This window comes from Strongylocentrotus purpuratus, unplaced genomic scaffold, assembly GCF_000002235.5.
Source record: "Strongylocentrotus purpuratus isolate Spur 01 unplaced genomic scaffold, Spur_5.0 spur5_scaffold_16, whole genome shotgun sequence".
Classification (NCBI taxonomy): Eukaryota; Metazoa; Echinodermata; class Echinoidea; order Camarodonta; family Strongylocentrotidae; genus Strongylocentrotus; species Strongylocentrotus purpuratus.
In genome coordinates this window covers 34,084,990-34,101,186 of record NW_022145601.1, presented here as the reverse complement: position 1 = coordinate 34,101,186, position 16,197 = coordinate 34,084,990, and the positions used below count along the sequence as shown (strand labels likewise).

Sequence of the window (16,197 nt, the reverse complement as noted above, 5' to 3'; positions counted from 1 at the left end):
CATGCGGACGAGATGTCACTTTCATAGATTCCAGCATCTCTCTATCTAGACTGGCTCTGATGTCCGTCAATTGTGACCAGAGGAAGCGACGGATATCCCGAATATGTAAAGGCTCTTCGGATGGTGCCGGAACAGCGTTAATCAGTTCTGAATTATCTTGTCGCGAGGCATTGCCGCCATCAAGTACATTGTCTGGACTTGAAAGAAAGGAGTGTTGGAAAAACTGCAATCCCATTGAGTGATTTCAAGTTGGGTGTTAGTGTTAGTGTTAGTGTTTAGAGCAGTCAAGAGCTCTTAAATCGAGCTAAAAATGTGCTGATGAAATTAAGAGCCCGATACCGATATCAATATCGATAGCTTAACACCACCGTAAACACCACTGCACTGCAATTGATTTCACTTGATTTCACGACGATGATTTAAAAATACTACATAAAAACTAAAGATTTCATGAAAAGCACAGAATAAATTTAAACCTATTTCTCTGGTGTTATGAAATAACTTATTTTACACACAATAAATGTATGGATCACATATAAATGACATGTTGTTTCACATATTCTTATTAATTCGTCAGCCAATAAATTAGCGTCGTACGTGAGTTGACTGTTGTTCGGGTACGTGTGTGTGTAGCTTGGTGGATCGGAGGGGGCGCGGCATCCATAAAATGAAATTTTGAAAGAAAGACCCCCGCCTTTAAACAAAATATATGAAATGATTCATGTGGATTTAGTCTAGGGCTTAGATTAAACTAGTAATGCTCGTTCTGAGAATGTTTTTCATGTAGTGTAGTACCAATAAAAAAATGTTCTTCACTGCTAGCTCATAGAACTAGTATTATAACTAGATCTAGAGCTTAGACCTAATTAGCCTAGAATTAGAAGGCTAGATTATAAAATGAAAGTTGAAAATGTTGTTAAAACCTAATAAATACTAGAAAGGCAAAGAAAAGGTAGGCTTATGCTTTACCTTCTAGGTCCACTTTGAAACGAAATCCCCGTTCGTTTGTAGGTGAGCTTACTTACAAACAAGCACATGAATGACCCATTTTAATTTATATAAGGAAATTCGAAGGGACGAGGCGATCGGTCAGAGCCTTGACGCCCGAAGCAGGCGCAGCAGATTTGCTGAGTGCTTCGCTAGACAGACGAACACTGCAAAGGCGCGAATATACAAACAATATTTTGCAATAAATTTAGACCCTACCTTGTTATTCTTCTTGGAGCTGTCTAAATATAGTCGACGGAAAAATCAGTGGTAAGTCAGCATTATTTCTTTGGCTAAAATGTTAAATAATAATTGAAATGATGGATGATGGTTCCTAGAAAACTTCTAATTGTAGACAGTTAGCTCGCTACGCGCATTACGAGACTAGAAGAATGCAACGTACAATCTTAATTGTGTGTGTAAAATTTAGTAAGCTCGACCACACACACACTAGTAGTGTTCACTCCCATGAACGCTATTTAGCAGGTTCTAGCTCACACTCGCGCCGGCCTGCCAGGCGGGCCCGTCAGATCAGATGCGCTGTTCTAATGCGCGTGCCGAACCAGTGCATCGGGCAAGCTTTTTTTGGTGTGTGAATTGTAAAAAGGGAAGGATAATTATATAGGGGCGCTGAAAAACAAAGGCTATTTTTGGATTATTTGGTGAATCGGTGTTACATTATTATGTTGAATTAATTTGTTTTATTAGATTCTCTGTACTCTGTAGGCATATACTAGACTAGAACTCTGAGTCTATCTGACTTTACTTTCCTCTCTTCTTCTCCGAGCTCCCAAAACAAGCTGCTAATCCCGTTGTTTTCAACCTCTTTAATATCTGACATTCGGGGGAGAGGGAGGGAGGGGGATCCTCAGATTTGGTTTGGACGGGGGTGTGCCGCTCAAGTCGAAACCACTAGGTCTAGGCCCATCGTTTAGAAATTTTTGTGTGAAAAAGTATGTCATAATATGTGATTAGGCATACCCCCCCCCCCCCCCCCCCCGGATTGGGAAGCAAGTGACAATTCGGTGAATCTGAGTTATCTGTGTTTCTTAGGCATATAGGGCACATAATTATGCCTACCCATCACGTCCGACTTTTAAGCAATATTAGCTAGACTATTCTCATTAAGCTGATAGTCATATGAATTGTATTGGACGGCAATATAGACTGAGGCCTAATCGTTTTTTGTCAAAAATGTTCACGATTACTTATATCGAACTGTGTTTGTATTGTTGTTGTTCTTCAGAGAAAGGAGTATGAGGGGGGGGTGTACAGACATGTAGGCCTAGGCTAGGTTGTATCTAACGATGATGGTTCCTCCTTTCATCAATTCCTCCTTACGCCCCCCCCCCCCGCGGAAGTCAATCTCAATTTTCTCAACGACATGTACGCCCCTATATGGCTCATTCCTCCACATCAGGGCCGTAGCCAGAGTTTGATGTTAGGGGGGGGGGGGAGCACATACATGTAATTGATCGAAATCCTGGGGAGGGGCCTAAACAAGATCAACTGATATTGGAAATTGGGGGGGGGGGGCACGTGTTCCCCCCACCCCCTCCGTGACTACGTGCCTGCTCTACACGCCCGCTCTTCTCCCCCTCCTCCTTCTCTCTCCGACTCTCTCTCTCTCTTTCTCCCCTCACCAGAACGCAAACTACCCGTTGCAGTCAAATGAAAATATATTGTTACACTAATTAACTCATTGATGACTTTGCTAACCCATGAATCTCAAACTATACAAGACTGTTTGTACGCCCATGCATGCTTTAATTTATGATTTTTTTCCCCATCATAGAACAATGGCAAACAGAAGAAAGGCGTGGAATCTTCAGGGCATCATGGCAGTAATGCAGGAGTACCTCAGCTGCCACGACGTGTACAAACAAATGAAACGGAATGGTACAACTAAAGGTTTCCACAAAACGGTAGCTGACAAGCTCAGCTACCAGGAGAACGCAACCGAGAACCTCCTGAAGAACTTGGGCAGGGAGTACAGGGATATACTGCAGCACACCATGGTATCTGGTACAGACACCCGAGATCCGGTACTCCGGGGATCAACGGAGCTGTACTTGCTCTTTGAAGAGTACCAGCAGCTGTATTTCCCAGCTGGAGGACAGGTATGCCTATTGTCATTATTTGTTATCATTATTATTTCATTATTTCATTTTTTTTAATTTGTCAAACCATATATTACATGCTGGTAAAAGAGTGTAAAATAATGATGATGTATTTTATCAACAAGGGAGATATCTTTGGAAAATCTAAATCTTTAATAATAATAATAATAATCCGGTTTTTTATATAGCGCTCAATACACCGATCCAACGATGTACCTAAGCGCTTTACAGATATATTATTACCCCGGTCATCGGATTCAGGCTTACCCGCTTTTCCACTCCCTGGGGAGCATTCCAGCCAGTCGCCATTTTACAGGCGCACACTTGCTCGTTCAACCACATGAACGTTCGCATCCTACCGGGTACCCATTTAACACCTGGGTGGAGAGTAGCAAGTGCAGGTAAATATCTTGCCAAAGGATATTAGTGCCGTGTCGGGATTCGAACCCTCGATCTTTGTACATCTTTATCAGAAATATATAAATATATTGGGCCTACTTATTAAGGTTAGTAATAATGCATTAGAAACATGCATGAATGGGAAAATTGCATTGGCAAACTGGGATCTTAAAGTTAAGATTGCAAACCAATGGGAACTTTATTATGCATTCACTAACTGGAAAATGGAAATCATTACAAATTTCGCCTATTTGTTTTTATATAGATCAAACCTCAAGCAGTGATTACAGAAGGAGGCGTGGTCATCCCAGGGGAAGTGATAGTCATCCCAGGTGAAGGTGATGAGGAGGCGACGGGAGCCCCATCCACATCGTCCGCTTCTCCCCCAACAAATCGGAGACAGAAGAGAAAGCGTGACGACGAAGTAATTGTCCTTTTGGGAAGGCTTGTGGACGAGATGACGGCACTTCGGGTGATGGTTGGTTCCGCTCTGGGGATCGACGTCCAGTTAGGTGAAACCGAGGACAAGGAACAATAACTATCCACGATGTACATAGGGCGTCAAATCGTTTTGCATTAAATATTATTTGGAAACATTATTTGAATTTCGATAGTTATGCTTAGTGTTGTGTGGATCTATATACAAGTTGTTGTTGATTATGTCAGAACAGAGCCACTTATACATAAAGGAGAAGGTGGGTTTTGGGAGGGTCAGGAAGTGCCACAATCTCATAGAGATATTTGATGATACAATGACAAATTACCTATTCAAAAACAGTTCTTTCTTAAACTGCGCGAGGGAGAATTATGGTTCAACGACAACCTGATAACATAACCTTTACATTATGTTTTTGTTTGCTCATCAGTTAATCCAAACTTTCAAAAAATAACATCGATTTGTGTATCTTTGTGAATCGTGGATTTCGAACACTCCCATGCAGAACTAAACTTTTCCTTTGCACTTAACAGAAGAAGGCTGAAATGATTCTAATAGTATAACAGAGCAAGTTGAATATTGTCTTTTGAATTTATTAGATATTACTAGATATACAGAATGATTATTATACACCTGAACGAAAATACAGGTTTCACAATAATAATATTGTGGTCTCCTGCGGCACATACCTGAAATGCAATGCATATTATAGACCCACCCCCTTCCCCCCTCCCCCCCCCCCACGGAATGGATGTTATGTATGTATATAATTTACATAATTTAAATACATAGAGAGGGAGAGAGAGATAGAGAGAGAGAGAGAGAGAGAGGGGAGACGACTAAGAACTAAGAGGAGGGGGCGAGCGTAAGCAGGCATGGGAACCGACGCCCCCCCCCCCCCCCTAGCCGAAAAAGTTTGAAAAAAGGAAAATCCTGCAACCGCCACTGAGCATAAGAAGTAGAGAGAGAGGGAGCGAGAGAGAGAGCGAAGAAGTGACGGCATTCATTGAGATGAACTGACAAAGAAAAGGTACATTTCATTTGCAAATTTTTGTACGGTTTCTTAACTACGAGAATGATAGCTTATAAGTAATTTGTATATCGGTTGTGTAGAACTGCCATGGACACGATGAGTTTTGACGCAAAGATAATCCCTCCTTTAGCTGCGAGTCTGTTCTCTTTCATCTGAGCCATCCGCCACTTGAGCTGTGTCGCCCCGATGGTGCGCTCTATCACTTGTCGAAGTCTTGTTATATCATCGTTGAACTGTTGCTGCTCATCAGTGAGGCCGTGTCCCACGAACCGATGACCAACGTTGCGGTGGAGATTCCTGTAGGCAGGGTCCCCTATCGTTATGTATCCATCCGGGAGGTTGTCCAGAAAGTCCATGAAGGTCCTGCTCCATTCAGTGGCGGTCTTATCATGGGTTGACCCGGGGAGTCCTTAAAAAAGTAAAACAAATGGAGATTAGGTGGTGAATATATAGAAGCAGTTTAAAATAATTTACGTGGTTTGAGTTATGTTTAATTTGTGTTCAAAATTATGGGATGTTGATTTCTACTTTGGCTTTGCTTAATCTCTATATTATTTTATTACAATCAATTATATGGACTGACATGTTTCAGATTAGAAATACATGGTTGAATAACATTCTCCACCTAAATTTGAGTATTAACAGGAAACTTCACAAACGTATAACAAAACTTATAATTGAGTTAGGTTTAGTAGTTTACAATTTGTCATGGATGTACTGAAAGCATAACTTACCTGTAATGATGTGACGAACTTTGCCGAATTGGTCGGTTACATACTGGGTATTGAGAGAGTCGCAAGACTTCCCATGCCTGCCGCAAAAATATGCGTTTCCCGCATGGTCAGGCCGCTGGATCCGCGCGATGTATCCGTCAATGTAGAGGATAACATTCTTTACCTAAAACAATCAATTGAAAATGATATTAGAATACAACAAATCTATACAAAAAATGTATATGCTTGATAAGGAGAAGGGGTGAGAAGGAAGGGAAAAGGGGGAGAGGGAGGTAATGGTTATGATAATAGACACGCAGAAAGAGGTGATATTATTATTTAGAAAAGAACCGATCCAAATTATAAAGCCGGTATCAAAATATGGTAGGGTGCTCTTTTTCCCGCAATGTGCTGATTTATATCATAAAGGTAAATAGGCACTAGACTTATATGGAAATATATTTTTAAAAAGTAACAATATAGACTAGTACATTCGTTTGATTTATCCCACGTCACAAACACACACACACAAACGTAATCTCTTTCTCTCTCTCTCTCTCTCTCTCTCTCCCTCATTTCTCCATCTATCTTTCTCTTTTACTTGACGATATCACCAAAACTAGTATACTATAATAGGCTTATAGACGTCATAATGAAGTAGAATATTTGCATAGAATAAACTCACTTCGCCATCGGGATATCGAAGTTCTGACGACAAACGTTGCATTTCGTCATGTTGTGGTAGCTGTATATGGTGCCGTGCAATGTCGAAAAGGAAATCGGCTACAAGATGGGTGTGCCGGAATGCTGCTGATGTTGACAATCCGGCACTTCTCCCAACTTGCCGGTAGTACCCACCTCCTGCTAGATAATCCAGTAATGTCATTACCATTTGCTCCGATTTCACGATTCCGCGGGGCCCCGCCCCCCTCCACGCATTGAATTCGCTTCCCAGCTCTTCTATCTGCCCTTCGTTAAGGCGCAGATAGCTTTTCGTGGATTCTTCGGTGGAACACGGCTTCCTAATTTTGTTCGGCTGACGCCGAACTTGAGCATTCAACATGATTTCACAGTTCGAAAACGAAAAGCTACACAAGATGATGTTATTGCATGTGATCAGCATGAATATATGCTAGGCTACTCTAATTTAGCAACACTAACACTAACACCGAACTGGAAATCAACATTTGCTTAATCCCTAGGGGTTAGTGTTAGTGAATAGGACATTTGTACGTGAAATACTAACACCAGCCACAAAGGTCGGTTCAGCAGACGACAATTTGGCAAAATCGATAACACCAGCTACCGGAAGTTGACGATATTCAGAGGTCAAAGCCTTAACACCAGCTGATTTCCATTTCGGTGTTAAGGCTGGTGTTAGTGTTTATTAAACACTAACACCAGCCTTAAACACCCAACTTGAAATCACTCATTGTGCTACCCTGGTGCGGACTTGAAATGATAGATTTCAGCGAGTCTTCGGCTCCCTCTCTCACATCTGATTTATCTAAAGAAGCTTGATCAACATCTCCCTGGAGTGTAGGACCTGCTAAATGCATGCATGCCGACTCTTGAGGTCCTAGCGTCTGCACCGTCTGCTCTTTTTCTGTTGGTTTCGCTCCAGTCATGACAAGATTCTTTACTGCCTCTTTCGTCTGTCCGTTCTCAAAGGACAGAAATGGAATGTTACCCTGCCTCCTATCCTCAACTGTAGAGATGGCGTCACGAGGGCTGTCCTTCTCTATTACGCCCAATGTTGAGTTCTTCCAGACTGATTCACCTCTTGGCGCTGAGCCATTTATGAGATCAGGGAAGAGGTCCGAGATGTAACTGGTTAGTTGCTCCGTGTTTTCCAGGAGCTTAGAATCTTCTAGAGTGGTTGCAAGCCTTGGGTTCGATACAACAAGATGGAGATGATTGAGTTGTGCAAACACCTGCAACTTTTCGTGGTACCGTCTCAGAAGCAACTGTTCGCCATCTTTTTTGACGGATCTCATTCTCTCATCGTTCCTCTCCTCGATGTCTTCCGAACAGTCATCGAATGAATCGGATAAGTCGCTGTCAGATGATTCACGACATCTGTTTGTTTCGATATCGCACGGACGCGAGGTTGGTGTGTAGTTGTACGAGAGTTGCCGAAGAAGATTGAGGTGCCTTGTCAATTCATCGGGAAGGGGTTCATGCTCAATCTCGGTGACAGGGATGAAACTCTCTTTCCTGTAAATAAAGCATATCGTAGATATAACCATTTTGAATGAAAGTGTCCTTTTTTCAATATTAATATACCTAATGTAATTTGTATTCGTTATACATGTATATAAAACTTCTATTGTTTTCATCAAAATACTTTCCATCTTAAATAAATGTGCTACTTTAGCATGACATCTGGCAAAACTTCTTTGTATAATAAGCAGATTTTATTATTTTTAATGTGGAAATAGTACCAAAATGAATTTGATTTCACATTATTTTGCAAATATATTCAAGTGAATTAGGGCGTGAATACAATCTGGACAAGAGAATTAGTCGTAGTTTACAAATAGTTTATTGGGAGATAACGATTCCTTGCCGCAGTGGTAACTTACCCGGAATATAATTCTGTCAGCTGTTTCATCACATATTCAATGACATCCCCGTACGTCACCTTTCTGTTCACAGTCGGTACACGTTCCTTCCGTTTTTTCTCGATAGATTTCTCTTGACGACCCTCATCTGGACCACCATTCTTAGATGTGTCTTCGGGGATCTTGACAGCATCATCTTGAGCGTTGTCCTTGGTGCCATCGTCGTTAGTCGTTGGGCTCTTCTGGACATTACCTCTGCCCTCAGCACCAGCGCTTACGCCTGTACCATTTTCTGCAGAAGCTGTTTGCAAATCTTCAATCATCGCCTGCACTTTTTCGGATTTAGCCGTTTCTCTTGTCTTAGTAATTTTCTCCAGCGAAGGAGTTGCTTCTGAACATGCTCCTTCCTTGTGTCCTTCCAACATTCCAATATCTGCTGCCTTTCCTGCATCGGCAGTCTTATTAGTTGCCTTCAGGTCAGTCTGATCGGCCACATACGTCATTGTGTTGAAGTAGTCCGGATTGCATCTCGACTCTAGACCAGTCAGTTCCAGGCAACTATCATCATCATAGGTTTCTGCCTCTTGGCAATTGTTGTTTTGATTGTCACTTTTAAAAACCGGGTTAGAATCAGTTTTCAAGAGAACAGCAATAGCCAATGAATCTACTGAAATAGAATTCTCTAGCTTGGATGAATTCTTATTCACGTTTTGTTCGCAACCGTTCGCTCCCAAGTTCTTTTGTGGTGCAATTGAAGTTCGATTTGTGGATATGTGGAGTTTAGGTACTTCTAACAGGTCACCCTTGTCGTCAACCATTTTGTTCGGCCCTTCTGCGGCCTCTTGAGCAGGCCCGTTATTCTTCTTCGGGCATTCCTCCAGGACGTCGGTCTGCCCCTGTTCTTTGATCTTCAGTGGCATCCTTCCTCGGTCTGTGTCCTTCTTCTGAACTTTTAGTTTCTTCTTTCTTTTTGTCGCTATCTTTGTAGAAGTAACATTTTCGATGCCTTTATCTTGAAACAATTCTTTGGTACATCCTATGTGTGTATGCTTTCTCTCGTCGTCTAAGACAGACTCCTCGTCAAAGACGATTTTCTTAGATGTCGGCTTTTCTTCGAGACCGCTCTGAATGACCATATTGACGTCCAGTGGTACATTGGTGACCTTGATTTCTTGGTCTAGTTCTCTTGTACTCTTCGTATCTACGACGTCTGGTTGAGCTTCATCTACCAGGATATTAAAGTGGTCTACATGAGGGATATCTTTTAATTCTCCCCTGGCAGTGACTGAAGATGGGAACATGGAGCAGCTTCCTGTGTCCGTTTCTCTGGTGGAAGCTCCATACGAACCACGGGCCGCGTATCCACTTTTATCGATGAGATCATCTCCAACTAGACACTGCTGCTGCGGTAGACCCAGATGTTCCAGATCATACAAAGCTGATTGGTCGCGCAAAGGCGGGATTCCTGGATTGTTCATGAACATTGCATTCAGGACCTGCATAACATCCGCAGTAACGTCGCATCCATTCGGGTCGTAGAAAGGCTGAACGTTAGCGTAATCCTGCACGGGTTGCGACTGATTTGTAGTAGCGGCTTCTTCCCCGGTGTCGTCACCCCTTGACAAGTCCGGAAACGATTCGTTATATTCTTGGAAAGAATCAAATTTCGTCTTCTCCGCCGCTGTGCTTTTTCTGGTCTTATTATTCCCTTCGACAACGCCTCTTGCGGATGAATTTACCGTCTCTCGCTTGACGACTGGTGCGATATTTTTCGTCGATCTTCCGATCTGGACATCCTTCAAGACCACTCTTTTCTGTATCTCAGCGGTATCTGCTTTCTTCTTTGATGTTTCTCTCCAGTTCGTCAATGGCGCGGGCTTTCTACCTGGCATGTTAGAATGACCTTGTTTGGATAGACGTCGCGTTCCTGCAGCCCCTCCGGGCTTCACGCTCCTTGCCACCGGTTTCTTTACCTGTGCAACAGATTTCAGGTCGATTTTCATCTTGTCCTTGAGCTTCCTATTTTTGGAGACAGTTTCCCATGCGCCCTCACCGTCAGCATGAAAGTCGTATTCGCCTGATTCATACATCCTGATAAACGTCCAGCTACAAGATGGAAATGATATGTGAAATAAATTTTGAGAGAATTAGAGTTTAAGATATTGACCAACACATTGTAAATCAAACAGGCACTTATCATTAAACATTATAATGTCAAATTATACTAAACCTTCTATGCATAGTATACCATTGATAGAAAAAGTAAGCCTTTTTAGGACTAACTTTTCTACCAACAACCTATATCTACTTTTTATAATCAATCAATAATGTAAAGAATGCTCGGGCTGCCAACAAATATATGAAGAGGTGACCAAAGTTCGCGGACATTTTAGAACTTACAACATGTGACATTCGATCTATTATTTCTCATATTTTACACAAATGCATTTATTTCAATTTATTACCAAATGGACGGCAAATTTTTTATTACAGATTAGTTCAACTAGAAAATTGATCGTCGAAGGATTTCGGAGATATCGCGATCTAAAAATTCGATGTCCGATCGTGCGTGCGCGCTGCATCTAAAAAAGTCATAACAACAACGAGACCTAACTTCACGCACGGGGTTTTACAGTTGATTTATATTTTTTTAAATGCGATCCATACAAAATAAGGAAATATCATAATTTGCAAGGCAAGATATCAATTAGTTGGTATCACTTTTTACTTACAATTTTGAGGAATTCTGCAATCAAATTGAAAATTTCAGACCCTTATCGGTTAGTTGATAATTTGTTGGAGCGGACGCAAGTTATTGCAAAATTTGCTAACCTTTTGTCAATATTTTCACAATTTCGTACCCGATTCCTAAGAAAATTTCATCTCTAGATCTAGGTATTTCATGTTCCTCTTTCAATTGGTGATATCATATCAGATTTTCGAAATCTTACTGATTTTTTGAGACAGCGAACTTTGGTCACACTGCCATATTACAAGTTCGGAAATTTCATACCCACCCATGGTGATTTTTATTTTGCTGTTAACGTTCAGGCTTTCTTTTTAGAGCCATAATACTAGAATTCACGGTGTAAAACCAAATTAAAAATACAGCATTATAAGTATTTTCAACTTTATTATTGAATAGACCCAAGCTCTTTCTCAACTCAAAATGTGCGCGACATATGAACACACGCATGCACCAGCATTCACTTGATGAAACATTCCCTTGACGCTACTTCACTGGGGGGCTTCAAGGGAGCGCTTCCACCCAGCATCTAGACCAAGAACTAGATAGTTTATTCCTCAGCACTACATCCTGACTTATGGATCCTGCTGAGTATCGTTGTAGAAGTAGAAGAAGTGAAAAAAATGCTGAAAACGGAAATCAAGTAATATGAGCTTAGTCTAGTTCTTACCTCCTTTTTAACAGGAATTAATCAGGCATCAATTCTTGGTGAATATTATGTAATGAAGCTAGGCCAACAATAGGGTCATCCGGATTTCTTTTCCGGATGTCTAGAGTGGTAAATGAAGAAAATGAAGAAAACTCTTCTTCGGAGTATTTAGGAGGAAAAGAATCAAAGATCCAATACCCAATCGGTAACGTTGCAGTAGGTAGAGCTTCAGACTAGTTAACTAACTGAGCTTGCGTTGGCCGCCTATGCGCTATGCATGCTGCTATAGGGATTTTGGTGCGCCCGTTTCCAAGGGCCTAAATTATGCGCGCCAAGTTTTGATGCCGCTAGCAACGACAAAGAGCGCATCTGTATTGTTACGTACACTATGACTTGAGCAGGCGCGCCTAGGCGGTGAGAATCATAAAACTGTTATAAATGATGTTAATATGAAAATGCTGTCGTATAGGTTTTAATTTGAAACAAATGTTCATTTATGTATTGCACAAATGCAGCCAATTTGTTCACAGCAATTCAAACGGTGCCGACTCCAGGGCAAAACCTGATGAAGGTATTTGACAAACTTTACTCCTTTTATTTTTGCCCCCCCCCCTCCCTCTCTCTCTCTCTCTCTCTCCCTCTCTCTCTCTCTCTCTCTTAATTTTCCCTTCTCTTATCCCCGTTCTCTCTCTCCATCTCTCTCTCTCTCTCTCTCTCTCTCTCACACAAACACACACACACAAACGCGCACACGCCCTCTTTCTCTCTGCCCCTAATTCCCGTCTTTTCACCATCTTCACCCTTTATATGCATGATAATGAACGTTCTATTTCCCATCTATATTCGCTCACCCACTTCCAACCTTCTCCCAAAAAAGATCATCTTTCTCTCCCTCTTTTGCTCGCTCCCTCCACTTTGACAAAATAGTTTGCAGTCACAATCTTAACATGAAAAATGATCCATATCAAACGAGCCCAAAGATGTTCATAACTATGTATAGAAGTAGTATTTGTTATATTTATTTCAAATCGAATGCACTTAACAAGGATACTTAATTTCTTGGTTCACTTGGTTATCTTATTTTCTTTCTTCTCCTTCTCCATTTATTTCTTTTTATATTTTTTACTAAAAAAAAAAAGAATAATTTAACCTTAACGTAATATTTTGCATGTATCAAGAGTATTACATTGTTTTGATAATATAGCACATTTCCAACGATATCAAATGGCATTTTCATCAACACATTCATAATATTTGCACAATATAAACATTCATAAAGTCTCGGTCACAAATGCCATTACGAACTGCTACGAACGCCGTACGTACGACTTTTAGACAATGGAAATTTGGGAAGGCAATGGAAAAACAGGAAGATTCGTACGAACCTTTGTGACCGTGGCTTTAGAAAGAGTAGAGCAGATACAAATTCTAGAAAAAGGTACTCTTTCGATTACAACAGTTGGCAACAAGAAAGGTAAATACAAGATAACGATACTACGAGTAATTGAGTCAAGTATGTTTTCCTCACATAATTATCTCACGAGGCTAAATACCTTTCCAAAAAAACGTTATTATTTCAGTGAATATAGAAAAGGCAAGATCGTTCATTTCCTTCTCAGTTACGAAAATAATTTTCTTCGTTTTCAGCTTTAAAATTTAATTTCAATTCAATAGTTTATTCATATTTTCGCCGCAAGTGTTGCCGAATCGTAAACATGTATATACAGAATAAAATCAGATAGACATCAGATAGACAAAATAGACATTCATCAAAATAGAAATTCTGATAAATATTGCGCGATATGTAAGCTGTATACTTATTATGCAAAACAAACTAATCATAAAATCGGTAACTGTGAAAATAAGGGCCCCGTTGCATAAAACTTTCTATTGATAGTAACTTTGCCATCAATGGCAACTACAATGGTAACAGGGCTCAACAGCCAATCAGAGTCAAGGCTTCCATCGTAGTTACGCTTGATGGCAAAGTAACCATCAATGGTAAGTTTTGTTCAACGGGGCACTGATTAGCCCTATCGTGCGTATATATATCACCATGATCACAAATGTCTAAATCCTTACGTTGCACTCAAAGCGTTGTTTTTATGACAAAACACGGCGTCAATTAGAACTTGTGCGGTGGCATCATACGAAAAATGACAGGAAGATGAACAGCTAGTACAGACATTTTGTTTAATTATACTAGATAACTGCTAGGATGCAGACTTGCCAAGGCCCCGTTGCATAGAACTCACCATTGGTGGTACTCTCTAAAACAAAATCGAGTGATCACGGACGTCACTCCTCTGGAGAGTGAAAATGTAGTGAAAATAAAGTGAACATTCACTCTTTTCTTCTTAGAGAGCACTCTAAAATCAATCGATTTTCACTCCTAAACAAGTGATCACGGACGTCACTCCCAAGAAAGTGAAAATAGAGTGAAAATTCACTCTTTTTTTTTTAAGAGAGTAACTTTGCCATCAATGGCAACTACCATAGTCACTGGCGTACTGGTGGGGGGGCTTGGGGGGCGCCAGCCCCTCCCCCCCCCAAAAAAAAATAAAATTGAACCATGACCAAGTAAAGAAAGAGAAGAGAAGAAAGAAGGAGAAAAAAAAGAGGAAGGAGAGGAAAGAAAGGAAAAGAAAGAAAAGAAAGAAAAGGAGAAAGAAAAAAAAGGAGAAAGAAAAAAAAGGAGAAAAAGGAAACATAAGAAAACAAACAAAACAAAACAAGACAAACGAAAGAGAGGAGAGAGAGAGAGAGAGAGAGAGAGAGAGAGGTTGGTATTAAGAGCCTAAGAGAAGATGGGTGGGAGTAAGAGAGCAAAGGGAATGTTGGGTGGAGTCGCCACGTCGAAGGGGCAAGAAAGATACGCATAGATAATTATGTTGCTGTGTCGGGTCCGCTGTGTCGGTATTCTTGCTCTATCTAGCTCGTGTACTATATCAATTTAGAAAGTTTGAAGTCGGCGAGATGTTTAATGTCGGTCGGCCGGCAATTTATATTTCTCCCTACAAACTGTGACTTTTTATCGGACAAAGAAAAGAAAAAATTAATTCAGACAATTTCTCTGATAATTTAATGAAACGTCAAAGCTTCCGCGCATCGCGCGGGAGGGAGGGAAACTGAATTCAGACAAAGTGAGTAGAAATCAGTACAACGAATCGTCTTCTTCTCTAATAAATTAATTAAACTTCAAAGCTCTCGCGCTTGGCGCGGGAGGGCGAAAACTGAATTCAGACAAGGATTAAGTGTCGAAAACAATACAACGAATCGTCTTCTTTCCCTAATAATTTAATGACACTACAAAGCTTCCGCGCTACGCGCGGGAGGGGGAAACTCTATTCAGACAAGGATTAAGAGTAAAAATTTAAGGAAACGGATCGTATTTTTTCCAAATAATTTAATGAAATGTGAAAGCAAGGATTAAGAGTAGAAATCAGTACCACAAATCGTCTTCATTCTCTTATAATTTAATGAAACACCGAAAGCTCTTTGAATCGTCTTCTTTCTCTAATAATCTAATGAAATGTCAAAGCTTCCGCGCTTTGCGCGGGAGGGAGGACACTGAATTCGGACAAGGATTGTAAGTCGAAAACAGTACAACGAATCGACCTCTTTCTCTAATAATTTAATGAAACGTAAAAGCTTCCGCGCTAAGCGCGGGATGGGCGAAAATGAATTCAGGCAAGGATTAAGAGTCGAGAACGGTACAATGAATCGTCTTCTTTCTCTAATAAATAAATGAAACGTCATAGCTTCCGAGCTTCGCGCGGGAGGGGCGAAACAAGAATAAAAAGTCTAGAACGGTACAACGGATCGTATTCTTTTTCTAATAATTTAATGAAGTATCAAACCTTCCGCGCGCGGGAGGGGGAAAACTGAAAAAATAACTTAGTTCCTGGCCCCGGGTTTACAGGGTTTAATTTGTAGACATTGGGACATTGGCATTAATATATTTGTCGGTAATTGGTGGCTCGTTTTGAAGGTAATCGGTGGCCTCTCCCCCCTCCCCCACTGAAAAAGATCTAGCAACGCCCCTCATAACAACACAGTTTATACACTCGATATAATTTTTAGTACAACTGGTACCGGACCACCGTCTTTGTGCATTGTGCGGCAACGTCATATTTCCAGGAAGTGTCGGTGGACTATTATTGCGCAAAATGGGGTTCTCATATTGTAAAAGATTCCTACTCTTGGAGGGGGTAGGAGAAAGCAATTTTATGTCATATTACTCCAGGAAGTGCCTGAAAAGGCGTCTAATGTGGTTCTAAAATTGCAAATGCTTCCTACTCTGGGAGGGGGTCAAAACCCCCTCCCAGACCCACCCCCGCTTGGTCGTTCCCCTCGCCGCTAAAGCCTCGCTCTGTCGCTTCATCAGGTTTTACATATATTTCACCCATGCCACCCCCGTAAGAAACTCCTGGATCCACCACTGGTGCCCATACCCATTAAGCTTCGGGGGCTCCGCCCCCTGACCCCCCTGATGGGGCTTAGCCCCTAGACCCCACTTTGAAAAACGTTCAGCGGGGCCTGCATGTTAG

At 41.2% G+C, this 16,197-nt stretch overlaps 2 protein-coding genes across 2 annotated transcripts; one reads left to right on the top strand and one right to left on the bottom strand.

The window, feature by feature from the left end:
* Positions 1–2,786: 2,786 nt before the first annotated feature.
* LOC115924748 lies at positions 2,787–4,105 on the top strand. Its single transcript, XM_030987550.1, has 2 exons — positions 2,787–3,107; positions 3,772–4,105. The coding sequence occupies exons 1-2, from the start codon at positions 2,787–2,789 to the stop codon at positions 4,042–4,044; spliced, it is 594 nt and encodes a 197-aa protein (XP_030843410.1). The 3' UTR covers positions 4,045–4,105.
* Positions 4,106–4,833: 728 nt separating this feature from the next.
* Positions 4,834–6,773, bottom strand: LOC115924651. The gene is made up of 3 exons (XM_030987344.1): positions 6,374–6,773; positions 5,710–5,872; positions 4,834–5,384 (listed from the first exon to the last, which is right to left on the bottom strand). The coding sequence occupies exons 1-3, from the start codon at positions 6,749–6,751 to the stop codon at positions 5,026–5,028; spliced, it is 900 nt and encodes a 299-aa protein (XP_030843204.1). The 5' UTR covers positions 6,752–6,773; the 3' UTR covers positions 4,834–5,025.
* Positions 6,774–16,197: the final 9,424 nt, after the last annotated feature.